Raw genomic sequence first — 26,582 nt, 5'->3', positions numbered from 1 at the left:
TTATTCATATTAAAAATGAGTTAGGCCCTGTTGCAGTGGCAGGTAGGAGCGGGGCAGGGGGCAGGGCGCAGGGGAGCAAGGCGTGTAAGCTATTTTCACGCGTAGGTAACTTTAAACGGCGACGGGCCTCTCGGAATAATAATCGCCGACACATAAATATTACAAGCATCTGACAACTGAAAATTATCTGCTTCACTCACGAGCCATTTAAATCAATTTTACACTTCGAATTTCACAGGCCAAGAGCCGAGAGCTGCTCGGGCATAAAGGATACGAAGGCAGGTGGGGAGGTGGGCCGGGAAATTGAAATTTATTGAAAAAATGATGACAAACGAACGAAAATAAGCGCATGCAGCAGCTGCAAGGTGGTCCCCGGAGGTGTGACGTGAGAAGTTGAAATTTAAGGCCAATCCAGCAAGCACATGAATATGTATATATATATATATATCTGGCTAAGACATGCCCTGATTAGGGTTGTCAGGTGTCAGAGGGAGTCAGTCAGATGAGAAGAAAATCTTCGCTTTAATTCCTGATTTTACTGATTGGTGTTGGGAAAACGGAAGCGGAACCGACTCCCAGTTTTGATGGAATTTGACCACACAATAGTAGAAATTAAAATGGTTATTGTCAGCTGTGATCAAGTTTTCTTTAATCCAGGATATCTAACAATTTTCCTACACAAGAAAAGGATTTTATAGGGCTTCTTCCCAGTACAGATTAAGAAGATAACTTGGAATCCTTTTATCCTTTATGCTGATAGAATCATTAATCATTAATCTCCATAGAGGAACTGGACATCTGCTTGTCAACTTAAGGCTTCTTAGACTTAAACTCAATTTAAAATAGGATAATCTTGGACATATTTTACTTGGTTTGGCAACCCTGAACGGTGCCTCACATTTTGCTGTGTGGTGTCATAAACGTTGTCTGCCAGTCGCCGCAGTCCTCAGTCCGGCGTTCGTTGGTTGGGCCCCCCAACTTGGACACTTTGCGAAACGTTTAAACCAACAATTACGCGAGCATAAATCAAACCGTCGAGTAGAGCCCGAGTGGAGTGTCGGGGTGCGAGGCAGGCGGTCCTGGTCGAGAGTCGCGTGCAGCTCCTCAGATGGGAGAGGAGTGCAGTGGAGTGGAGTGGAGTGGAGTGGAGAGTCTGTTGCATGGCGATGGTGTTGCTGATGATGCTGCTGTTGCACGCCGCGCCTACTGCCTGATGAGTATCTGGGAAAAAGGTGCCTGGAATGTTACACCGGCAGCAGCTTTGACTTCAACTCCAACTCCCGACACCGACACCATCTGCGCTGTCACGGCAGCAACGCCTCAACTCCAGTCTGCAGTCTCCAGTCTGCAGTCTGGAGTCTCCAACTCCACCTCTCGGAGTTCCTGCGTCAGCTCGTTGCTTATTGGTTTCAGGTGTCAATAAATAATGGCGCGGCACTTGCTGATCTCGATGAGATTAGATTGGGCTTAGTTTGCCGGCTGCTCCCCAACAAATTTAAATAATTTTCGTATTAATTAAACAGTTTAAAAACAATTTGCAACCGCGGCCTAATTGAATGTTGCATGCGTCGAGGACGATGCCGAATTGCAACGGATTCTGCTTAGTTTGGCGCATGCGCCGCGGATTGGATTTGATTCAAGACTTTGGGAATGGGTATATCTGAAATGTAAAGTTATTTAAATGTTTATTTATATCTTAAATTATTCTTATTTTTGGATTATTCTGTAACTTTGCTACTGGTTTCTTAGCTCGATTTATTCTGCATCTAAAATAGATACAGGTAATATTTTCGTATTTCAAATTTCATTACAACTTTCTCAATACTGAATCGATTTTTAAGCTGCATATCATTTTGCTAATTCGTAAAAATCATTATTAAAATTCTGGTAAGACAATTACATTGTTCGCTAAGCCATTAAGCCTAATGTCATCTTGCATTTTGTATCCTCCCACCTTGATCACCCACAGTCGTTGCTGATTCTTCTTGCATTTCTTTTTCCCGTGGTCAATTTAATAATCGACTTTTTTGACATTTATAAATAACCAATTTCCTCTTACAATCCTTCGATTTGGCTACCCGAATTGCTTATATATTAAATAAAAAAAAAATCAAATAAACCCACACGCAGGCACACAGTGCTGAGGGGCAGGCATTCAAATTGAAGCCGTTGAATAAATCAACGCCACAAATACACAAAAATGAAATTGTGGTCAACGCTTGCGGCGCTTCGACCCGAAACAAGTCGGCTGCCAAAGGTGTTAATATTCAATTAAAATTCTAGGGATACAAGTCGAGCTGCCCAATAAATTAGCGCTCAACAAGACAACTTGCCAATTTCAATTTGTTTTCATATCATTTTTCTCAGCGTCTGCGACTGCTGCCCCATCTGGAGGCGCAACATGGAGGATGCCTTAGCAACCTGGATGCCTGAATGCCTCACCAAACTGGCTGCTGTCCATTATTTATTGAGCTGCGCAGGTGGCAAAGCAGTTGAGACCAAAGTTGAGATTCCTCTCGACTCTCCATTTGTTGACTAGACTTTTTATGCATTTTAAGTGTGAACTTTTCGCACTTAGCTGAATTGAATTGCTAAGCTTCTGTATAAATTTTAAGGAAGGCTTTTTCCCACAATCATATATTATTGAAGGTGAAGTAGAACTGTTAATAAAGGCATTATTTATGACAAACAACTTCTGCCATGAATTAGATTCAGCTGAAATAAGATATCGTTTTTCGAATAAAATAATTGTATTTTTTTGTTAAAGTTTAAATCACTGCCTGAGGAGAAAACCAGCTAACAATGATGATATTCATATGCATGTTGTGCTGTTAATTATTTGGTAGTCGAGTTCTGTGTATATTTTTGTCTCAATTAAAAAAGACAAGCAAAACAGAAATCAGTTTTCGGCTAGAAATCAATTTCAATTGAATCCGCTTGCAGAACAAGTGCCACACGTTCGAGTCGGACAAGTTGACAAACATATACAAATCGAAATACTTCAATCGGGATCGCAAAGCTTTAGCGCAGCTCGAATGGTCTGGTGCCTTGAGTCGTTAGTGCCTCGTGCCACAGTTGGTTTTTCTCTGTAGTTTTTTTTTTGCGGCCCCAACTCTGCGTGTGATCTTGTAATCGATGTTTGTACTTAGTTGGACATTTGTACTTACATCCAAGCACGCCACGATATCGATTTAATGGACCCACCAGCACACAAAACGACCGATTGACGGCACGCACCACAGACAGAGGGAGACAGACAGAGACAGACACACAGAGAGAGAGAGAGAGAGGGTGACAGAGAGGGGGACAAGCGACAGGGACAGGGAGGCAGAGCTACAACAGTGCGATATTTATCGCCGATAGTGGGTATCGAGATGGAGACCCGTGGGGTCGAATGGGCCTCAATGTGCGTCTATTTGGTTGTGATTGCTCATATTGCCGGGTTGCCCGGCACAGTGGGAAAAGTTAACAGTTTTTTACAATGAATTAAAAGATAAAAGCCAAGATTCAAGTTTAAAAAGTTGAGATCTCCCAGAGAGAGCTGGTCTAGGAGAATTGACTCGGTTGTTGATGCTGATCAATAATATATATATCTTATACTAACTTCTTTCTGTTACATAATATTGCTTTTTTTAAATGCACTGAGAGAATTTCTATGTCATTCAAGCTTAAGACACGTTTCCCTCTTCTTCTGGCTAAGGTGAGACGTTGTGCAACTAACAATGCCACAACTTAATTAGCTATTTTTAATGTGCATCATTCTTTCTACCCAAATACACTGTGTATTTTAGCGTTTTTTGAGTACATATTTGACAGCTGAGTGCTCCACAGTGCAGGCAGTCACAAGTTGCAAGTCGCTAGTTGCAAGCAACACCGCATGGGGTCGATGCGTGTCTGATTTTCTGAATTCGAAACTGAATGCTGCTGGCAGACAGATACCCCATAGTACTTAACACACACACACACACACAAATCAGCATTCCAATATCAATTAGTTGGGGGTGTTGCTGGCCAAGTGATCTATGAACGCTGTTTGAGTCTTAGCCGTGATTAGCTTCAATTGTGAAAAGGCCGTTAAACAGCTTAACTACAAATCAACATAGATATTTAACAATGGAGAATTAAACTAGAAAATAAACATAATATTATGTAAATTTCTTTGAGTAATTTTAGTATATATTTTATTTATTTTTACAGCCTGTGCCTCTCCCTTATTAATGGGTTATTGTTCTTGATTGTACCCGGTGGAAGAGTCCTCATATCACCAGCATTGAGGATATATTCCTCTAGTTTCATCTGGATAGTTCCCATGTACATTTGCTCACATCAGTTTTGGCAAATTATAAAATAGATGGCATCCAAGTACATTTGGTTATGCATAAATATAGTAATACACCCAGTTTACGTTCACCCACGACGGCGAAATGATGGCAAACTTCAATGAAATTAACAGACTCATAAATTTATGGCTGCCCGGTGTCGGGGCTGTGGGTCTGGTCAAAGAAAAGTCTGGTGCGGAAAAGTCATATTAGAAGCATTAAAATAATTTCAAAACACATAAATTTTGAATTATTGCCCACACACAACATGCAAGCTGTTGCGCCCTACTCGTCTGCCGTGTCCGTGCCAAACACTCAAACAAAATAGTTCTACAATTAAACCAAATCGAAATCCAAATATTTGCTTATGAAAATAATTCAAAACAATTGGGGAAAATTTAAAAGTGCTTGCAACTCATCGAGAAATCCAGAAAAAATGTTGTTTATTTCTACTCGTCGGCAATTTACTTTTCAGCATTAAGTATTTATATATTTATTTAAAGTAGATATATCTTATGAAATTTGATTTCTAAAATTCAGTAAGAACTCTTTGTAAAATTGAGAAATTACATTCCGAATAAAAATGAATTATTTGTATCCAAAAATGTTATTTACAAGGTTTACAAAAATCAACCCCAATAGTTAAAACTGTGATTAGCCATTATTTGTCGAGTATTATTTTTTTCAGTGTATACTCTGCACGACACATACGAGTTTTAAAATCAATTTAGCTGCCTACGATGGGGACAGACAGACTGGGGACTCGACGCTGGGAGCTGAGGATCTGGGATGCGATGCAGTGTTTGCACCACCATAATTACAGACAATTTTCAAACTTTTCGCGATCGTGCGAATTAACTGGCTGTCGGGGCCCCCAATAGAGCAGACCTCTGGCCCCTTCACTCCCCTCGGAGGCTGTTCTGTCCCTGGGGGGAGCGTCCACTTAAATTGATTTATGTGCGCCTGATCGGGGCGCATTTGTCAGGCCGTCGGGGCCTGGATGGATGTTTATAGCTTTACAGTTGTTGCTAATTACATTTGCATAAGTGGGCGCACAGTTTGACAGTGGGCGTGGCAGCTGATTACAGCTGCTGGCTTCCGATTTCAGGTAGCAAAAATGTTGTAAAACCTTTGATTGGTCCCAACCCTTGTTGGCAGTTGGCCTTGACCCAATTTTCTAGCAACGTCTATCGCTCTGACAAGCCAGCAATGGTCAAGGATCAAGGGGTCACTTAAGACAATGCGGCATTTAATGAAGTGAAGGCCTTCAGACTGAAGAAATTGCATTTGTCAACGATCGCATATTGCATTCCAATTGTTTCTCAGGCTTTTCCTTTTCCAGAGACTGAGATTTGTAATTTAATCAGCGCAACATTGTCTGTTCCTGGGTAAGAATTAGTATTTTGATTTTTGACATTTTTTATTGCTCCCGTTTCCATTGTTCTGGGTACATATATCAACTCAAAGTGGGCCAACCAACAAGACGCCCAAAATTGAGGGTAACTAAACGGCTGACGCCAATTACAGGCGGCTAACAAAAAGAGGCATTGGCCATAACAATTGGAAACACATTCATGGGCTACACTGCGCAAATAACTTCTTTACAAATCACATCATTTTTAACCAAGCTCAAACTATTTTGATTTAAACAACAAGCAACAAGAGCAGATACATTCAATTTTGTTTAATTATTATAGATTATAGAATATACTTTTTATAAATTCTAAAACTGTTATAAAATGTTTTTATTTATTTATTAAATGTGGCTTAAACAACTCCACAACATTGATTTATATACAACTACAAGGAAAAAATTAAATAAAAAACTTAAAACGAAAGAAACACAATAAAATATAGATATATTACATTTGGGGATTTGAATTAGATAAACCTAGAAAGCCCCCAATAAGACCACAAATTGCTTAGAAAGAAGAAAATTAACAAAGTTTAACAAGCACAATGAAAATAATTATGTTTTAAATGTATATTTAAGATTAAATGACTTAAGAAATAATTTTGTATAGATTTTCATTATTACTGCCGACATTTTTCTCTCAGTGCAGGTCTGTTTGTATTTGACTATGCCAATAAATGAGCAACTTTTCGAATCGAAAGTGTCGAAAGGCGGCAGAATGTTCTCAGTTCGCAGTTCAAACATCGAAACTAGCAGCAACAGAAGGATAGAGAGAGAGAGAGGTAGAGAGGGAGAGGGGTGTGTAGAGCGAGGAGGGAAGAGAGCAGCCCAGAAGCTAAAAAGGAAGTGCCATAAAAATGCAATTTTAGATTTCATCAAGTGATAAGAAAAGTTTTCAAATTAGCCGCACACAAAAAAAATGGAATATGAAATGCGAATGGAAACTGTAAAAAGAGCAGCAAACAACAACAACAAATGTTCACATGCTTGATTAGAAAACAAAACAAGGACAATGGAGAACGCTGAACTAACGGAAAGTCAGTCGGCCTACAAATTGCTCGCGTCACGCCAAAATACCGTTAGAAAGTTTTTGTCGTTGTTGTTGTTGTGGTTTGTGGCTGCCTACAAAATTGCAGGGCACCTCCAAACGGGAGTATCCTTGCGACCACCCACAGCCCAACCCCCATCCGCATTCCCCCGTTCCCCTCAACTACACCAATGCTTACAATATACAATAAACACTGAGCTAAAAGTATCAATTTCACATCAATTTTTGTTGTATTCTTTTATCAAATGCCAGCAATCTCAATTTTGCCCGAGATTCAAATAATAATCGAAAAGGATAAGAAAAGGACACAAACGAAGAATGCATTGAACCGAATTCAGTCTGTCGGATGGAAAGAAAAAAATCTTCAAGTGCAGATCAGCGGCACAATAATTAACGCTCTCAATAATGAGAAAAAATGTTTCTTCCTCTCCTCACAGGCAAGAATAAGAGCAAAAGGAGGGAAGCAGGGAGGAAAAAACAGTAGCTGATGCGGCGGCGGCGCCTGCAGGGATTTAGTGCAAACTGTTAATGATGATCTCTCTTCTTCTTCTTTTTGTGAGACAGAGGGCTGTTATTGTTGTTGTTGTGACGTTGTTTGCTTTCACAAACAAGACACTGGTGCTAATCCTGAGGGCGGCATTTGTTGTTTGTTATGGTTTTAGAAGGGATTTGCCAAATGCTGATGCGATTTTAATTAAGACATGCATATTAAGTGCACATTTTAGCAACCAAATCAAGCCAGACTCTTTTAATATATGTATATGTATAATGTACATGTATATATTTATACATTTTCACTCTGCAACAGTTTGTAGTTTAAATTGGCGCACATTATTATTAAAAATAAGGCTGGTACTTTTTCTACCTGTCTGGCAACTCTATAACACAAGTGTTGCACATTGGCGCAATTGAAAAACAGTTGGCTGTATTTTAGGCTTTCAGTATTTTTTTAGTATATTTTCAACAAATATTTGGTTTTTTTTTGCTGACGGCATGCGTCTCTCAGCAGTCTTAGTTTTTAACAAGTCGTTCGTGGGTCGTGTAAATATTGTAAGAACGCTTTTGCTAAATTGTAAGGGGAGACATAAAAAATAAGAAAAAATAGCAGTGACAAAAGGCTAATTTAGCATTATGTTTACATTTAACAAAAGAAGCTGCTCATCCAAAGTTCAAATTGTCGACAAAGGAAACAAGCAGCAGAATGCACACACACTCGCAAACACACATATACGCATACATATGCATATGTATATTTTCCGTCTACGTTTCAATTTGATTTTCGGAAATTTCACCTTCGCTTTGCTGTTTTCGGCTATTTCAAACTTGTTTTTCAGCTGTGTCTGTTTCATAGTCTCATTTTTTTTGTGTCGTTTACGTTTGCCAGCCGCTCACTTTTTGTCGATTGCTTACGTATTACGTGCATTGGTGTGCGTGCGTTTCACAAAATTATCGCTAATTTGCACTAAAATGGCTTGTAAAGTGCTATAATTTGATGCATGTTTAACGATGTACGCAAGTACTCCTCTCCCTATATATATATGTGTGTGTGGGTGTGTATGTTATGTATGTGTGTGAGCTGTCTATTTGATCAGCTGTAATTTACATAAAGAAATTGGCAAAGCTTACACGGCACGTGTATATACTTATAGATATATATATCCATATGCGTGTGTGTGTGCGCGTTAGTGTATCTGTGTTATCGCCTTGCTCACGCATACATGCACATTATGTACGAGCAATTTTTAGACGTAAATATGTATGTATGTGTGTGGATGGAATGTTTATTTGCATTCAATTGTGTTATATCGATAAAGAAGAAAGCGTATGATGCGACAATAATAATGTGCAATCGAAGAAACAAAGCAAACTCGCACAGCCTGCAATTTGATCAAATATATTAGTGGATTGTGTCACGATTTGCATAAATAATGCGTAGTACAGAAATGTGTGTCAATATGTGAGCCAATAATCACAACAACAACAACGTCAGACCAGCAGGTGCAGTTGGCCAGTGTTGTGAAGCGCATAGAATACATATGTTTGTGCCTTTGCACATAATTATTCATATATATGTTGTGTGCATGCGTCTGTGTGTGTGTATGTGTGAACAGTGCAAACATATGGAAAAAAATCTAACAAACAAAAAGAAAAATGAGAAGATGAAATAATAATTTTTTTGTTCATTCTCTTCGCAGTTCCCAATGTTGCCTTACAACAAAAACTGCTCCGACTCAAACTAAGTGAAATGACGGGATCAAAGCAAACATAACAGAAAGAAAGAGAGAAATAAGAAACACCCAAACACCAATGCCAAATGTGACAACGAAAACGCGAAAGCGCCGCCGCCCCAAAGGAGTAGCAAATTATCATCAAATATCAAGCCATCAGCCGGAACAACAGCAACAACAACAACAGCAGCAGCAGCAAAAACTACAAAAATATCAATAACAACAACCACCTCGATTGCATCCTCGGCTACGCAGCGTACCTATTACAAGTTAAATTTGATTTTTTTATTTTTAATTTCGTTTTCGTTTGCATCGATTGTGAAACGTGTTTGTTTGTAGCGTGCAACACACTTTTTCACTCCCACCCAGCGTGTGTGTGTGTGTGTGAAAAAGTCTGTGCAACGTTCAGAAACAACACGTCGAACTCTACGGCCGCAAAAATTCCCAAATCCGTGGCAATAACGAAACTTCAGCGACTGAAAGCTAAAGCAGCTGCAAGTCAACATTACGGCGGCAGTTATCGCAAGTCCGGCAATAATAACAGCGGCAGCACCAACGGCGGCGTCGGCATCGGCGTCGGCGCTGGCAGCAGCGAATTAGGTGGCAGCAATACAACAACAGCAACAACAACATTTACGAACAACAGCGGCTACAACTATCAACGCGGTGGCGCTGCGGAGGAGCGGAGCTTTGTTGCCACAACGGCGACGTCGGCGTTGGCGTTGGCGTCGACACCCAACAGCGACACATTTGGCGACAAGTCATATCACTACAACAGCAGCAGCAGCAACAACAACAACAACAGCTACAACATTAACAACAACAACAATTATCAAAAGTCAAATCACACCAGTGCCAATTATAATAATCAGATACTACCCTCAAACAACCACCTGCCTTACCAGCCTACACCATACTCCTCCCACAACAACAACAACAACAGCAATAACAACGGAAACGGGCCAGCGATGATGATGACCAAACAGAAGCCAACGCTAACCGAACGCCTCAATCTTGGGGACGAGGTTCGCGAACTGAAATTGGGCGCCACATTCAATCCGAAAAATACATCGACCGCATTTCACACAATTAAATGTGAGTTTTTTTGTACCGTTTCGGGAGTTTTCTTCTTTTATTGTTGTGCTTTTGAATGAGTTCTGATGTTGCAATCAATCCATCTACGATTTCCAGATGACTTCAAGCCAGCCAGTGTGGATACGAGCCGAATGGCAACTGTAGATGTTGGCTCCAATAATCAAGTTACTGTTACCGTGCCAAATTTAGGTGAGTTTCACCCAACAAACATTTAAACTCTATCTATTTATAATGTGTCGATAAACGCAACACTAATCCATTGCCAACTTCATAGAAGTATTATTTTCAAATTGCCGGAAACACAAAATTGATTCTAAGCTTGTTTTTTGAAGCATATAATGTATGAAAGATCACGATAATTGGGCGATTTTTGAGAATTGTTTCCCAAAAATAGAATTTTTTAATTTAAATGTGTTTTTCGTTTGCTTTTATAAACAATTTGAATTCTTGTGTGAATTATTTTTGAGTGGATTTCAGAAATCTATTTTATTAGATATTTCGGTAAATGTAACACTTAAAATAAATATTTGAAATTAAAGTACAAGTTTTCTGAACAGTCAGCTTAGTTATTAAAATATTTAGATTTAATGTGATTAAATTTTCTTAGGATGTACAATTTAAAAACCAGATTAAATCCCGAAAATAATTACTTTTCCAACGAACTTTCAAGCCCACTGAAAGAAATCAAAGAGTCGGACAACTTTCCTGATTAGCCGTCGAAAATTCGAATGAATTTAAACAGGAACAAGCAATTTACTTATTGCCACATGCTGAAGACACGCAATCGAATCGGCGCAAGCTGGCTGGCTGGCTGCTTCCATTAAATATTCAAATGTGATGCATTAATAAAATTACATACTAAGTATGCTAATAAGCTGAACTTGTTCTCACAAATGCCGTTGACAAAGTCCGCAGGAATCTCGCACGGAACTCGACTCGGCTATCGATTCTCATTTGTTTGTTTGTTTGTGTGTGGTGCTGTGGCACATTAACCCCAACACAGCACTGCGTCTTCTTCTTTAAAGTGCAACACATTTATGCAGCTATCCACAGCCATTCAAATAATTGGCACAATACGTCTCTGCCTCATTATTGCTTCTCATGGAAGTGAAAAAGGCATTGCTGTAAAATGCCAGATTCGAGACTATAAATACATATATAAATATGCCTGCAGTTTAGTTGGGCTTGGTAGCTTTGCTCTCTCTCTCTCTCTCTCGCTCTCTCCGTCTGTCTGCTGATGACATAATTTTGCGGCATTATATGAAACGACATGGCCTAACTGCTCAACACAAACAGCGCACAAATTAATAGTTTGCCTTATGCATTACTTGGCTTACAAGAGAGTAATCGACTAAGAGATACGGATTATGCAAGTCGAGTCAAAAATTAAACCAAATCAGTTGTAAATGCAGTATTCATTTTCTTTTTCCTTGACAAAGTTATGGCTTTGGAAAAGTTGAAGCATTCCCTAAATGGGATTTGGAAACATATATGTCATAAATAAATAATTATTTATAGTGTCAATTATTTGACAATTCTGCATGTATATACCACATTTGTACAAGTACAGGGTATATAGCTATAGCAATAAGCACAAAAGGTAGCCGCCGGCTGAGGTAAAGAAACTAAATTACATCAAATCAGGCAAAATGCAGCCGAGCGTTCAGGTTTTTTTTTATTCATTTCGCTATGCTCTTTGTGGCCAGACAGGCGCAGTTGTTGTTGTTGCCGTTGTTGCCGTTGTCTCTTTTATTGTTGTGCTCCATTACAACTAAGTTGGTTTAGGTAATGCTTCGTTGACTGTGCCACGGTGTAGCCAAAGTTTTTGCCGGCAACAAACGGTCAAGTGTACTTATTTAGTTAAGAGCATTTCAATTTATATATTGATGGCATAGATGCCGGAATCGTTGCACAAAATGTGCCATACTATATTATATTATATTAGGTATGAGGCAGTGTACTGTTAAACCATTGAAAATAATTCCATTTCATTGAGTAACGTTGAAGAACAGCATTTCGAGCACGTACAAACAAAGAACTCTTTGGCTTTTCGCTTTTTTATTGCAATTTCGCGTCAAGAATTTGAACTTTGAGCTGCTCATCGCAATTTTATTTAGAATTTCCCATAGATATGCTAATTAAACAATAGCTGGTTCATCAACGTTTTCTTTGCATGAAATTGATAAGAGCGCAACTGCTTATTCCGTTTCTTATCAGCTGCAGAAAAAAAAAACAGAAGAAAACGGGTGGCTCAATCTGAACAACTCCCTTTGCTATATGTATATTTAATGCACATTCTTTGGTAGTTCAGATACCGTTATGAATATTGCTCAGCTCGTCTATTATGCAATTATTTGACAAGTGGCAACGCCGAACAGCAAACGACAGAAGCTTCGCATCGTCTTCTCATTTCTTTTGATTTCTTCTTATTTCTTTCTATATGTCGTTTTTGGCACGTCGTCGTTCTGCATTTTATTGTGGAATTTTTCCATAGCTTTTTTCGTTGCGTTTGCTACTTACATATATATGTATATATATATAAACATATGTATACATTTACATTTGACTTTTTGAAAGAGGCAGCGTGAGAGAGAGAGAGAGATGGAGGGAGGGAGAGACACAAAACTAACGGCAGTTTTGATTCTCGGCCAGCTGTTCTCGATTGCACTTGCAAGAGCCCGCCCCCGCAACACGTGTGCGTGTGTGTGTGTGGGAGCAGACCTCTCCTTACTAATTTTTGCCACGCCGACGGCATGCGCACCACAGAATTTCGTTCTTTTCACAGCGTGTTTGTGTGAGTGTGTATTGGTTTTTGTGTTTACGATAAGCTGATAGGGCGGTGCAAGTTCATTACCAATAAACAGTGAACACAATTTATAGCGCTAGCTGCAAGTCTTTATCTTCATTCTTTTACACTAAAATGAAGCGCTAAATATGCCCTAATGCATTAGACTTAAATGCAAAAAATAAACACAAAACTGTAAAAGCAGTGCAACAACAAAATAAGAATGGAGGTGGTGGGGAGTGGAGTGAAGAATGACAGTTTGCAGTTGTCACCTGGTAGTGATAGCTGCACTTTAAAATGATTATTTAGCAGCATGCATAGTTGGACACACGTATCTAAATACACACATTAATGCCATTTACTTGTAACAACAAAACAAATTCCAAAAGCACAACCGGATTTCGATATACGATTTCGTTGCTCTGTTTTTGTTTGCGTTTGTTGTTGTTGTTGCTGTTGTAGTTGTTGCTTGGCGCACGCTTTCATTTTATTGCTTTTTGACTTTGTGCACCGTGTTAGTTGTTGGCTGAGGTTTTGCAGTCACTGCACTCCACTGTGCATTTCAAACGGTGAGCTGAACAACAACCGCAACAAGAGCGAGATTATTCAACAGGCGAAAGGCAGCGAAAAAAAGCACCCAGACACACACATGCAAAAAAAGAGAAAAAACAACAATTACACTCGACAACACCACAAAGAGTTCAAGTCAAACAAATAAATAAAATAAATCGAAAGAAACAAAAAAAAAAAACAGTTGCAGACAAGCAAACAGCCTTGCCTTGTGTTTTTTTGTTTCTCTGTTTATCTCTCTGTGTGCTCCCCTGAATGTCTGCCTTCTGTTGGCATGTGTATCAGTATATACAAATGTGCTTATATTTGATTTTATTTGAGTTACTTATTTAATTGTTTGCAGTAATCAGTTAATTATTTTGTTTGAACAGCTGCTTCAGCTTTGAGGTTTCTTTTAAAAATGTGATTTACACTGTGTAAGAAAGTAGAAAGAGTTTTTTTTTTGTTTCCTGTGAGTATGTTTCACTTGTGAAATATTACAGAAATATTCCATTCTTGCCTTTCGTAAATCTTATAAATTTATTTGCTTCTTCTCTTATCTTATGCGGTTTTCTTATCGTACGATAGCTTTGTTTTTTACTCTTTACTCACAACGACAGACCTAAGACTCTTACAAAATTAACGCATTGAGCTGAAGTTGCTATAAAAACACACTTGAGAACACTCCCGCGTCAAAATAAATAAGCAGATACATATGTATCTAGATACATCTGTATACACACATATCTGCTTAAAAATATTGAATAGTTCATTTGGACACAAATGAAAGAAAAGAAAAGAATATAATCATAGTTTCTTCCATTTCAATTACTTCTTGGGGCATTGGCTTAACACATCAAGTACGGATTGAATTAAGCACTTAAATGCTTGAAATATTTCTGATTTTGTTTGCCTTTCAACTCAGAACAATACTGCTATTCATTTTAATTTAGGTGACGTTAAAACTCCCATATTAATATATGTACATACTTATTGGATTATATTTAAGTCATCGTGTTAATTTCCGATACTAATTTACATTCACTTTTTAATTTTTTTTTTTGTTTTTTAAGGAATAAAAAAAGCAAATAAAAAAGTTAAGATTTTTATTTAAACATGATAAATTGATTGAGTCATCCGAAAGAAATCCACATTTGCTAAATAAATTTGCATTCATTTATCCATTTGCAGAAAGTTCCGGTGTGCCTCATACAGTTTATAAGGGTAATCACAAAAAATATACAAAAGAATGCCTAATCATTTACGACAAGGAAACGGGTGTTATCACATTAGAGAAGCTAAATCACAATATACAAGTGAAGAAGACAAGGTAAGTAAATGCAAATGCATATTGATCCACTTTAGTCAACAATGTAAAACTCTGCTTGCTTCTTGCAGAAGCGAAATGACAAACAAGCCAAGCTTGATGCCTGCTGCAAATGCTGGACCGCTGATGTCTGGCGCCAATGGTGGTGGCCCCATTCCGTCCTCAATGATGGCAGCGGCGGGATCAGGTTCCGGAACGGCGCCCAAATTGGAGAACAGCACCATGCGCATATCATCCAAAACGAAAGTGTCGACGGGCAGTCGCCGGAACAACATAAGTAAGTTCCATTAAATTGAGCTTAAACTAGATTTTCCATTAACGAGAGCTATCTATCTATATCTTTCAGTCGATTTCAAGCCACGTAATTCGCCAATGCAACAAAGCTCACCCTCACGTCCAGTGGTTTCGCATCGCAGTCCACAGTCGGCGCCCGCGTAAGTTTTCCATGTAACCATTTCGCCATTAGTTATTCGATATTTATGTGTGTTTATTTATATTTTATTTAGCTGGCATGCGAACAATGCGCAACAAACATTGCCCAGCATACCAATGATAACGGACGATGATGACTTTGGCCTGAACGCCGCCTTGCACAATGGTGGCGGCCATGCGAATATTTCGGGCTCCTCCACAGGCTCCTCCAGCGGCCAGCCAGATTATGTGTCGTCGTCGCACATGGGTAAACAGAGACAGGCACTGCCGCAAGGACATGCCAAGCGGCAGCAAATGACTCAGCAACGCTCCAGCCCTCCCATGCATCATCAGCAACATCAAAATCAACAGCAGCAGCAGCAAAACTATGGTCGTGTTGGCGGCAGCAGCAACTATGCACAACAGCAACATCAGCAGCAAATGCAGCAGCAGCAGCAACAACATCAGCAGCAACAGCAACGCGCATCTTTCAGCCATAGCAATCATAGCAATAGCATGCCCTTGGATATAAATTCGCCCAGTCATCATGACCATGTCACGCAGTCCGTGGCGCAGGCGGCTGCCGTGCTGGAGCAGGTTTGTGGTTTAATTATTGGTGTGTGCTTGAAAATATCCCTAATCTCATTTGTATATTTATAGCAAATTGGCGGCGAGCCGAGTGCATCCAGCTCTAGTTCCGAGTCCGATTCCAGCGACACTGACAGTGGCAGCGATTCTGATGATAGCACCGATGATGATCGTCCCACACAACAAAAGCAGCAAAATTCGGCGACGCATCAACAGCAGCATCATCAAATGCAGCAGCAACATCAACAGCAGCAACAACACATGCATCAACTGCCCAATTTGGGTTTGGGTTCCATTTCGCCGGCATACAACAGTCATTATCAGCATCAGCAGCAACAGCAGCAGCCGCCACAGCAGCACTCGCATCATCATCATCAACAGCAACAGCAGCAACAACAGCAGCAGCAACAGTCCGGCATTTATGCGTCCAACGGTGGCTTTCCTAATGATTTGCTACAAAACGATCTACAATTGTCCTCCAATTCGTCCGATGATGATGACGATTAGTCGTTTTTTAATAATATAACATTTAGTTTTAATCTATATGCCTTCGTTTGAGTACTTTAAAAAAAACTACAACTAATATCCGCATAAAACGAAAACAAAAAAGAAAAAAACTATAACAAACACAATATTATAATATTGATATTCATTCTCTCTGCGTTTTTAATTAAGTTGAAATTATTGAATGGTGAATTTAATTGCTAGTGAAATTTTTATAAATAAATTCTTAGTTCTATGGATAACGCATACACAACACACATACAAACATACATATAAATACTAATTAATTTGTAACATTATTTGTACAACTTCCAAAATGTGCTGGAGAACATTGAAAGCAAAAAGAAAAAAAACAGAAACAAAAACAAACGAAAAAATCAACAACAATGTAAGCATAATTGTAATTCTAAACGTACGTTTGCCAATATTTCAATGTACATTAATTTTAAAATGAAATCAAAGGTTATGTGAAACTTGTTGGAGAGTCCTGAAGAGCGCGCGCAATATTTATAGAGATACATACAGAGGACAACAAAAAATTATTTAGTTTCTAGTGGAACAACACACACACACACACAACTCACACACATACATACACATGTAATTGTTAAGTGAAAAGAAAAATCGATAACAAAAAATGACCACAGCGGATTTTTGCCATTAATTACGCATTTTATTCTAAGCAATTTTCAGCTAACATTTAGATATAATACAATTTGACAACACCAAACACCAAAAGAGACGGACAACAAGCAAGAGTATAAAACAAAAACAAAATAATACATGAAAAAGAAAAAAACAACGCATATGTGTAACTTGTACATTAGTTAATGCTTTGTACTTTTTTTTTTATTATTATTATTCGCTTCGCTCGTTTTAGTCAAGTTTATTTAAATTGTATATGCGACTTCATTTGTCATTGTTACGCAATCAAAAGTTTTATGTTTAATTTTCAATTATTTGTTAGCGTATATTACAAGTATTTAGTATTTAAATTGCTAGCGCCCTCATTTTTTAGTTCACGTTAACTACTGTGCGGTATGAAGACATCTATGTTTTTAGCTCATGTTTTATTTGAATTTATTTGTAATTTTTTTAATTAATTTGTAATAACTATTATTATTATAATTTTGTTATGTGCTTGCAATAATTAAAAGCAAAAAGAAAATGATGTGAAAAGAGAAATAAATATGCATTGAATGAACGATGATCACCGTGCTTCTTGTTTCATATAAAATTAAACTGTTTTCATAGATACTTACATACTCCAAATTGTACAATTATACAGCATATTTACAATGCACACGAGATTCATACTAACAGACACATAACACACATAACAGTTGCATGCCACTCTGAATGGAATGCCTTAGGATTTTGAGGTGCAAATGACGACTACACTCAAAATTCAGCTCCTTCCAAATGGAGAAATGCACTAAAAAACTAAAAAAAAAAAACAACAAAAACACAAAGAATGTTCACACAATACAACATTTTTGTAATAGCATTTAATTTGCCAAGAATCAGAAGATAAAGAAAGAACGCATTTGTAAAGTACCATCCAGAAGCAAAACGACCAACAGCCGAAACGTCTACATCTTGAGAATAATACAATTATTTTTGTACAATTAATAATAATTCTATTGTAACGGGTAAAATTGCATGTTGATTGATTTTCACGCCATAGAAATTTGTTTTCTAGACATTATATCAAAGAGGAACTTAATAACAACAAACAAACAAACAACAAAAGGATTCTGATAATCATAAGCACAATGTATGCCTACAACTAATTCTAATTACATATATAAGAATGGGAATTATTCAACTATTACAATGAATTCAAAGCAAAGTAGTTTAATTGATAAGCAAATATACGCTATATATATTATTATTATTATTATTATTATTATATATATATACATATACATACAAATATTAATGCATACAAACAAAGTATATACACATACCATACAAAATTGAGATAACGATGCCGAATACCTAACAAAGATCGGATCGGATCGGAAGTAACAGTTAAATTAGTTCTAATGACAAGACCACAAAACAGTCAAACAAATCAATACAATGACAAATGCAACGTTATGTAAATAATAAGTAAGAACAAACAAAACATCATACACATAGAGACATGGCCTTAATAATGCCTTTACAATGTAAATAAATATAGACGAAGAAATCCGATGAAAGGTTATGCAGCTTTGAATGCCGATTACAATTTAATAAAGTGAACGAACATAGACCTATTTATATATATACTACATTAAATATGTGTATTTATTCTCAATTGTGTCCTGTTAGCCCAGTTATCGACATTGTCGTTAACCGATTTGATTCTGGAACGGCAAATTGTTTGAAAATGAACGTTGCGCAACACTAGCAAAGCACACATGAGCTATCGATATCAATAATACAATATCGCCAAAAGCATAAACTTCCAACATTTTTTAAATATATCAACAGTTTTGTAGTGGATTTATGCAAAACACAATAGAGCAAAAAACTAAATTGAACAATAAAGAACGGTAGTTGTTGCAAATAATTAATGGGGCGCCCAGCTGAGCGAACAGCTGTTCATCAACAAACAGCTGTGCGAAATTTTGTCAAGCAAAACGTGAAATTGCAAGAAATAAAGTATTTGGAAATTTCGCGAACCGGTATCAACAAGTGAATTTTTTGTAGTAAAATGGGCGATGTTACCGGCCTGACCAATGCCGAAGCTGACGAGCTTTGTCAAAAACAAGATGCCTCCACAAAGGTGAGTCGAAGATAAACGAAATCTGTGAAATTGTAAGATATAACCTGCGTCCGCTTCTCGATAGGATTTCCTGTTCCAGCAAACCATGTATCGCATCAAGGATCCACGCAAATCTCTGCCCTTCTACACAGGCGTCTTGGGTATGACGCTGCTGGTTAAATTGGACTTTCCAGAGGCAAAGTTCTCGCTGTACTTCATGGGGTATGTTCAAGTGGCAAGTACTTATCTTCTGATTAACGCAATGAACACGTTTTTGTTGTTTTTTCTTGTAGCTATGAGAACCCTGCCGACGTGCCCAAAGATCCCAAAGAGCGCAGGAGCTGGGCAATGAGTCGCAAGGCCACCATTGAATTAACGCAGTGAGTGCTTTATTTTAATAAATTGCTGTTCCTGCATGGTTTGTGATTATTTGTTATTTATTTGCAGCAACTGGGGCACTGAAAGCGATCCGGATCAAAGCTATCACACTGGGAATAGCGACCCACGTGGCTTTGGACACATCGGACTGATGGTACCCGATGTCTATGCTGCCTGCAAGCGGTGCGTCCATAATCTGACTGCTGAAATGTTCATTTTTTTGTATAATCATCTTTATTTTCATTTATAGCTTTGAGGAGCATGGCGTTGACTTTGTGAAGAAGCCCGACGATGGTCGCATGAAGGGTTTGGCTTTCATCAAGGATCCCGATGGCTACTGGATTGAGATTTTCAATGCCCATACCGTACCGAACTAATAGAAACTGAGATTTGTATCTGTTACCATAATCGCATTAATTTCATTTGCTTATCGGATTTATCTGCAATTATTGCCAGTAATTTTTGAAATGTTTTTCTTATTTTTGTTTTTTGGTCTTATTTGAGAACTTAAAGTTGTATTTGGCCAGGAATGTTTGTAACAATAAAATCACAAGCCATATTTATTCAGCACTCGCAAATGGCGTGACAATTGTCGGTAGCGTTTATTTACCCTTGCCATTCATATTATTCCGCACTCATTCACAAACTCAGAATGTGTTTGTGCCGAACTATAATTGGCTCCTATATCTTTAATTGATTGACGTTTCGTACACGCTAATTATTATTTACAGCAGTTATAAGGGTAGACAAAACTATAGTAAACAATTTGCACATATGCGCCACGTGCGGATAAAGGGTGGCCTTAGCATTTTTCACTTAGGCTGTCTGCGACTAATAATTGTCAAACACGGGAGTGCATTATTTGTTCAGTGTCAAATGCCCTTTTCGCAGGCATGTTATTTGTTGAAGTTCCGGAACAGCAACTCAGTTATAGTCGAGTGCTCGAGTGCTAAAGTTTGTGAAAATTCTCAGTCATGGAAGTATCGGAGCCAAGCATTGGTATTTTTTATGTTAGCAAAATTTTGGCCCTAGCGCCATATTCAGCGAAAAAGAATTCCAAGGGTCAACTGGAAATTCGTCGTAGTTGGATATTTACAATTTATTCGGTGTGCTTGTGTGTCATCATGGGTTAGTATTTCAAATTGAAACTGGCATTTTGGAGTACTCGAATCAAATCTCTTTGATTTAGTTTTTCTAACCTATCGCGGACTTCTTTTCGATGCAAATTCAAAAATACCAGTTCGGTAAGTAAATAACAAATTGTATTTTTCATATGCTATTCGATGTTAGAATTAAACAAGGATATAAAAATCTGCTTGTTTTATAATTCCTGGTGCATATTCTTAGGCTGAAATATAAAATCACAAGTGAAGCACTGATTAAGAATATTAACAAATTTACTGCATACTTTTAGGTTGACTCAGAAGAGTAGGTTTAATAGAACTAATAAAAAATAACTACAGATTTTCGAAGGACATAGTTTATTAGAATAGCAATTCTTTGAAACTGGATCCAAAGATGATGAGATGATATATTTTACAAGTTTTAAATAATATATGTCGCCATTCTGATGGAGTCCTGGATTTGTCCTTGACTTCTAGAGCTGCTGAGTTTCCACACTTAGAGTGTTGTCCACAGGAATTGCCTCACGAACAAGCCGGGAATAAGGCCTGAAAGTGGGTCGTGGACGATATGGAGGCCTCTCATAAGCCAGCGCCACAGCGAAGAGCGAGAGCAGCAGGAAAATAATTGAGAAGTTCATTCTGATTGGATTGACAAAACTTGATTGATGCTGTTCGATTTGAATGCAGCTGCTTTTATAGCAGCGCTATTCTACATAAAAATCCGGTGCTTTTCGCTTGGGGGCTTACAGTTTATGCTTCAAGACAAGGAAATATGTGAACTACTAATTAATTATGCGGTTACCAGAGAAAATAGGTCGAAGTCTTATCAGCGTTTAGTTGACTTGTTTTCAGGGGAAATTTTAAATTGGTATATTGTGTACGTATACTTATTATTGATGTATATTGAATTTCCATCCAATATCGAAAGATACGTTATTTTTGTTTTAGGTTCCATTAAACCTTAGTTTGAGGATTTAAGATAAAGTATGATGGATTTAAATAGTATCCGTGTAAAGGTTAAATGACCTAGTACTCTTCAGCACTTGGCACTCAAAGAATTTCAATATAGCCATTGTTTTTATTGATTATAGTTAAGTAATATAATTGACCATTGAGAGATAAAGAAAATGCAACACCATCTGTATATAATTTTTAAGTGATACGAATATAAATAAGTAATAATTTATATAAGTCTCTAGTGCGCATACACATATAATTCAAGTCACGTACTGAATTCTCTTGAAAAAATCACAGGCGAATAAAACCCCCATTATGATTTGGGTTCCTATAAAATAGCTGCATTCAAATCGAACAGCATCAATCAAGTTTTGTCAATCCAATCAGAATGAACTTCTCAATTATTTTCCTGCTGCTCTCGCTCTTCGCTGTGGCGCTGGCTTATGAGAGGCCTCCATATCGTCCACGACCCACTTTCAGGCCTTATTCCCGGCTTGTTCGTGAGGCACTTCCGCCTGTTCCTGTGGAAACCCAGCAGCTCTAGATGCGGATACCAGAATCAAGCTGATGTATCACTGCTTCTATCACAATTTTAAATGTTCAAACTAAGTGTTTACCAATAAATGTGCGCAAAATATAAATAATATTTGTTTTGGAAATGTTATGAATTCTATTTAAATATTCTAGTTGACAATTAAGAGATAAGGAAAATTTAATACCCTACATAAATATGCAATTCAAGTCACGTACTATAATCTCTAATCTCTAATCTTAAATCACTGGGTGAATACAACCTTATTATCAATTGGGTGCCTATAAAAGCAGCTGGATTCCCGTAGAACAGCATCAGACACATTTTGTCAATCCAATCAGAATGAACTTCTCAATTGTAATCCTGCTGTTGTCTCTCCTTGCAATGGCTTTGGCCCATGAGAGGACGCGTAATCCACGAACCACTTTTAGTTCTGTGGATACACGTCAGCCCTGAGCTGATTTCATAATATTTCCAATTTTATATCTTAAAATAAATAAAAAAAAGTGTATTAGCTAAAAAAATGTTTACAAAATCTAAATAATATCTATACCCTTACAGAATGACAAAATAGTGGCGGTTTGAGATAGTAAATTTGTTGGGATAGAAATTACTAATTTATATGCGTTATCAGAATCCAATGATTTTGAAAATCCATTTGTATTTAATAATTGTGGCTCTGTAATAATTGTGGCTCTGTAAAGTTTCAACTCATCTCTATATATTATTTTGGAATATTATTTCTCATATCGTGTTGAGAACTTTAAATGCAGTCCAAGCAAAAATCAAAATATTGCTGTGGCTGTGCTAATTTTTTGATGGTATAATCTTAACATGAAAATGCAGACAGAATTGCGTATATAACTTTAAATGCAGTATTAATCTAGAGATGAAATAAGGAATTAAGAACCCTCGTTTTTAAAAGTCAGACCACTTTTGACAAAGTTTTGGCTCTAGAAACTCTGAAACGACTCTAAAGGAATTTTTTCAGGTTACAATTTTAACATGATTAGCGAGTTAGAACCGCGTTTCCAAAATTAGGAATAGTACTATTCTAGAGATCAAACGTTGACCAAAAAGATAAAGTTTTTGAAAACCGGATCTCTATTGAAAAAGTTGTGGCTCTAGAAAGAATGGTTCGTTTCCTAAAGGCAGTTTTTGGGATAACATTTTAAGCTATATTCATCTTTACGTCTTTAACTGCAGTATTAAACTAAAGATCTCGAAATCGGACCACTGTTGAAAAATTTGTAGCAATATATAATTTTGACATAATTAAAAATAACAGCAGATTTTCGAAGGACATGGTTTATTAGAATAGCAATTCTTTGAAACTGGATCCAAAGATGATGAGATGATACATTTTACAAGTTTTAAATATATATGTCGCCATTCTGATGGAGTCCTGGATTTGTCCTTGACTTCTAGAGCTGCTGAGTTTCCACATTGAGAGTGTTGTCCACAGGAATTGCCTCACGAACAAGCCGGGAATAAGGCCTGAAAGTGGGTCGTGGACGATATGGAGGCCTCTCATAAGCCAGCGCCACAGCGAAGAGCGAGAGCAGCAGGAAAATAATTGAGAAGTTCATTCTGATTGGATTGACAAAACTTGATTGATGCTGTTCGATTTGAATACAACTGCTTTTATAGCAGTGCCTTTCTACATAAAAATCCGGTGATTTTCGCTTGGGGGCTTACAGTTTATGCTTCAAGACAAGGAAATATGTGAACTACTAATTAATTATGCGGTTACCAGAGAAAATAGGTCGAAGTCTTATCAGCGTTTAGTTGACTTGGTTCCAGGGGACATTTTAAATTGCTATATTGATACGTTATTTTTGTGAGCAGCAGGAGAACAAGTAAAATGTTTATTCAACTAGTATTGACAGCAATTGATTGACAGTTGGCTGTTTTCAAATTTGGTGGTACTTTTTGTCACGTTTTTGGGGTTTACATTTTACATACATTGCGGTTGATGCTTCGAGTCAAGGAAATGCGTGACCTCGCACACAAATTGGTAATCCGTCTCGTCAGCGATTATAAGTCGAGGTCTTATCGGCATTAAACTGAGCCGACTTTAACGTAAGGGGAATTTTGTGAGGTGGTTCACAAAGACACATATCATATATACATCTATTATTATTATTGATTCAAAATGTCAAAGATTATGTTGTTCTATTATTTCATACAAGTAATGATTATGCACATTGCATTTTAATCTATATCAAAAAATCACCGGTCCAATAAAACCCCATTGATAATTTGCTGCCTATAAAATCAGCTGCATTCAAATCGAACAGCATCAATCAAGTTTTGTCAATCCAATCAGAATGAACTTCTCAATTGTTATCCTGCTGCTGTCGCTCTTCGCAATGGCTCTGGCACATGAGAGGCCCCCATATCTTCCACGACCGACTTTTAGGCCTTATGCCCGGCTTGTTCGTGAGGCGATCCCTGTAGCTGATCCTGTGAATTTGGAAGTCGAGCAGTTCTAAAAGGCGATGAACGATGTAGTCGCTAACAAACTACAATATTGCGATCACTTTCTTATAATTCTTTGAACTTCGAAATAAAAGTCTTGCAAATAAAAAATGTTGTTTAATTAAGCTTTGGTATTTATTTAGTTAACAGGTCTAATTGCACTACTTAAACCTATAATTGAAATGTGTAACGATTTATGTTCTTGCAAGTGATGTTCCTTTGATCCTGTTGCATATGTGTGTAGACGTCCACAGTGTTTGTGTTTGTGAATGTATTCAAATCAGTGTTCCTTAATTCAATCACTTGAAAGAATACTCATTTAAATATTATCAAAAAAATCAAAAGCGCTTCTTTCAGAATGAAATCGGCGACATCGAAAGTGGTTACAGCCGCTGATGTATCTGTTGTGGTGTTGGCCGTCGTAGCGGGTGTCTACTGTGGTGTGTTTGGCTTACGTGCCACACAGAAGCTGAACACCCGACTACAGAGGATCGACAGCACTCTTAGCCAGTACAATAATTTCAGGCGCGATCGCTGGAGGGCTCATGGAATGGCGAGTGTTTCCCTGATCGTCATTGGAATACTCCTTGGCCTGGATGTGAATACCTGGATGCGTATGGCACAGGAAATGAACAGTAACTCATCTGATACGGGTAGGGAATGGCTTATTGAATTAATGTGCTGCACAATTAGCTATTCAACTCACTCTAAAGTATCCCCAGATCTCAACGTACAGTGGTATATACCCTTCTACAGTCTCTACTTTGTACTGACCGGTCTGCACATCAATTTCGCCAATACAGCCTACGGATTGGGTAGACGATATGGCCGTCTTAATCTGATGCTAAGAACTAGCTATCTCGGTGGTAAGCATAACAATACATTCCGTACAAGAATATTTATTTATTTTAAAAACTCGAATTGATTTTAAATGAAAATTTCACAAATTTGAGAAAAGTTGATCTTTTACAATCAGAGAGAAATTTGCATTAATTGGTAAAATAGTAATACTAAAAGATTGATTTTATTTTCAATTAGAATAAATATACAAATCAGAGCAAATTGTATTCTTTGAAAAGCATATTCGTCATCGTTGTTAAAACTTTTCTATCTCGATCGTAAAATCATAATTTTGTTGTATGCTTTCGTATCGTAGACAAAATAGTAGTTTTTTTTTATTAGATAGACTTTAAATCATTTTAGTTTAATTTGAATGTTATCCATTCTTGCTGAGTGTCCATTGAGAATTGATAATTGCAGACAAATCGTATTTGGTTAAGGTAAGTTCGGTTAAAACGATTAGTTTCAAGCCAAGGGCTTTGCACGCGAGCTTAACTAAGTTGAACACGGAGACATTAGCCAACGAATCGGCGTGTAAGTTGTATTAAATACTGAATCATCCAACGTGTACAAGGTGCATCATCTTCTGTTTCAGCTAAGGGCAAGAGTCTACTTATTCGAGCCATGGCCGACAATCACGAGTCGTTGGCCAAATGTGTAAGGCTACTTTCGAGGTGGGCATTCTCACATTGACATGAATATTATGCTTACGCTTTCTGTAACTATTTCAGTTCCTATGGCATTGCTGTATTATTTATACTCGTCTCCTGTCTGCTGCACTTGGTTGCGACCGCTTATTTTCTGTTCCTCGAGATCGTGAACAAGCGATACAACGGCTATATGTGGGTACAGATGCTCTGGATACTCTTTCACACTCTGCGGCTTCTAATGGTCGTGGAGCCTTGTCACCTGGCCGCACGCGAGTCCCGCAAAACTATTCGAATTGTCTGCGAAATTGAGCGCAAAGTCTACGAGCCCATTCTGGCCGAAGAGACCAAGAAATTCTGGCAGCAATTGCTCTCCGTCGATGTTGATTTCTCGGCCAGCGGATTGTGTCGCGTTAATCGCACCATTTTGACATCGGTAAGTTTATTGCCAAGTTAAAAATATAACCGACCACATTCGATTTTTACACGTTTTCTTATGTTTGCCTAAAACGATTTCTTACAGTTTGCCTCGGCTATAGCTACCTATTTGGTCATACTATTCCAGTTCCAAAAGACGAATGGTTGAAGCTCGTCGACCAT

General features: G+C 37.8%; 3 protein-coding genes across 3 annotated transcripts; all 3 read left to right on the top strand.

Moving 5' to 3' along the window:
- Positions 1-7,794: 7,794 nt before the first annotated feature.
- On the top strand, positions 7,795-17,466 carry LOC6559116 (ell-associated factor Eaf). The gene is made up of 8 exons (XM_001986036.2): positions 7,795-7,831; positions 8,977-10,104; positions 10,201-10,293; positions 14,630-14,768; positions 14,837-15,042; positions 15,112-15,199; positions 15,272-15,773; positions 15,837-17,466. The coding sequence occupies exons 2-8, from the start codon at positions 9,978-9,980 to the stop codon at positions 16,269-16,271; spliced, it is 1,590 nt and encodes a 529-aa protein (XP_001986072.1). The 5' UTR covers positions 7,795-7,831; positions 8,977-9,977; the 3' UTR covers positions 16,272-17,466.
- A 1,407-nt stretch (positions 17,467-18,873) lies between these two features.
- On the top strand, positions 18,874-19,968 carry LOC6559115 (lactoylglutathione lyase). The gene is made up of 5 exons (XM_001986035.2): positions 18,874-19,044; positions 19,109-19,245; positions 19,317-19,403; positions 19,471-19,584; positions 19,652-19,968. The coding sequence occupies exons 1-5, from the start codon at positions 18,973-18,975 to the stop codon at positions 19,776-19,778; spliced, it is 537 nt and encodes a 178-aa protein (XP_001986071.1). The 5' UTR covers positions 18,874-18,972; the 3' UTR covers positions 19,779-19,968.
- Positions 19,969-20,375: 407 nt separating this feature from the next.
- Positions 20,376-26,568, top strand: LOC6560568 (gustatory receptor for sugar taste 43a). Its single transcript, XM_001986032.1, has 8 exons — positions 20,376-20,529; positions 20,591-20,645; positions 24,853-25,148; positions 25,218-25,361; positions 25,756-25,869; positions 25,931-26,009; positions 26,067-26,418; positions 26,506-26,568. The coding sequence occupies exons 1-8, from the start codon at positions 20,376-20,378 to the stop codon at positions 26,566-26,568; spliced, it is 1,257 nt and encodes a 418-aa protein (XP_001986068.1).
- The last annotated feature ends 14 nt before the right edge of the window (positions 26,569-26,582 follow it).

The sequence above is a fragment of the Drosophila grimshawi genome, unplaced genomic scaffold (assembly GCF_018153295.1).
Source record: "Drosophila grimshawi isolate 15287-2541.00 unplaced genomic scaffold, ASM1815329v1 contig_1367, whole genome shotgun sequence".
Taxonomy (NCBI): domain Eukaryota; kingdom Metazoa; phylum Arthropoda; class Insecta; order Diptera; family Drosophilidae; genus Drosophila; species Drosophila grimshawi.
The sequence above is the reverse complement of the archived record's forward strand: the minus strand, read 5'-3'. Positions and strand labels throughout refer to the sequence as shown.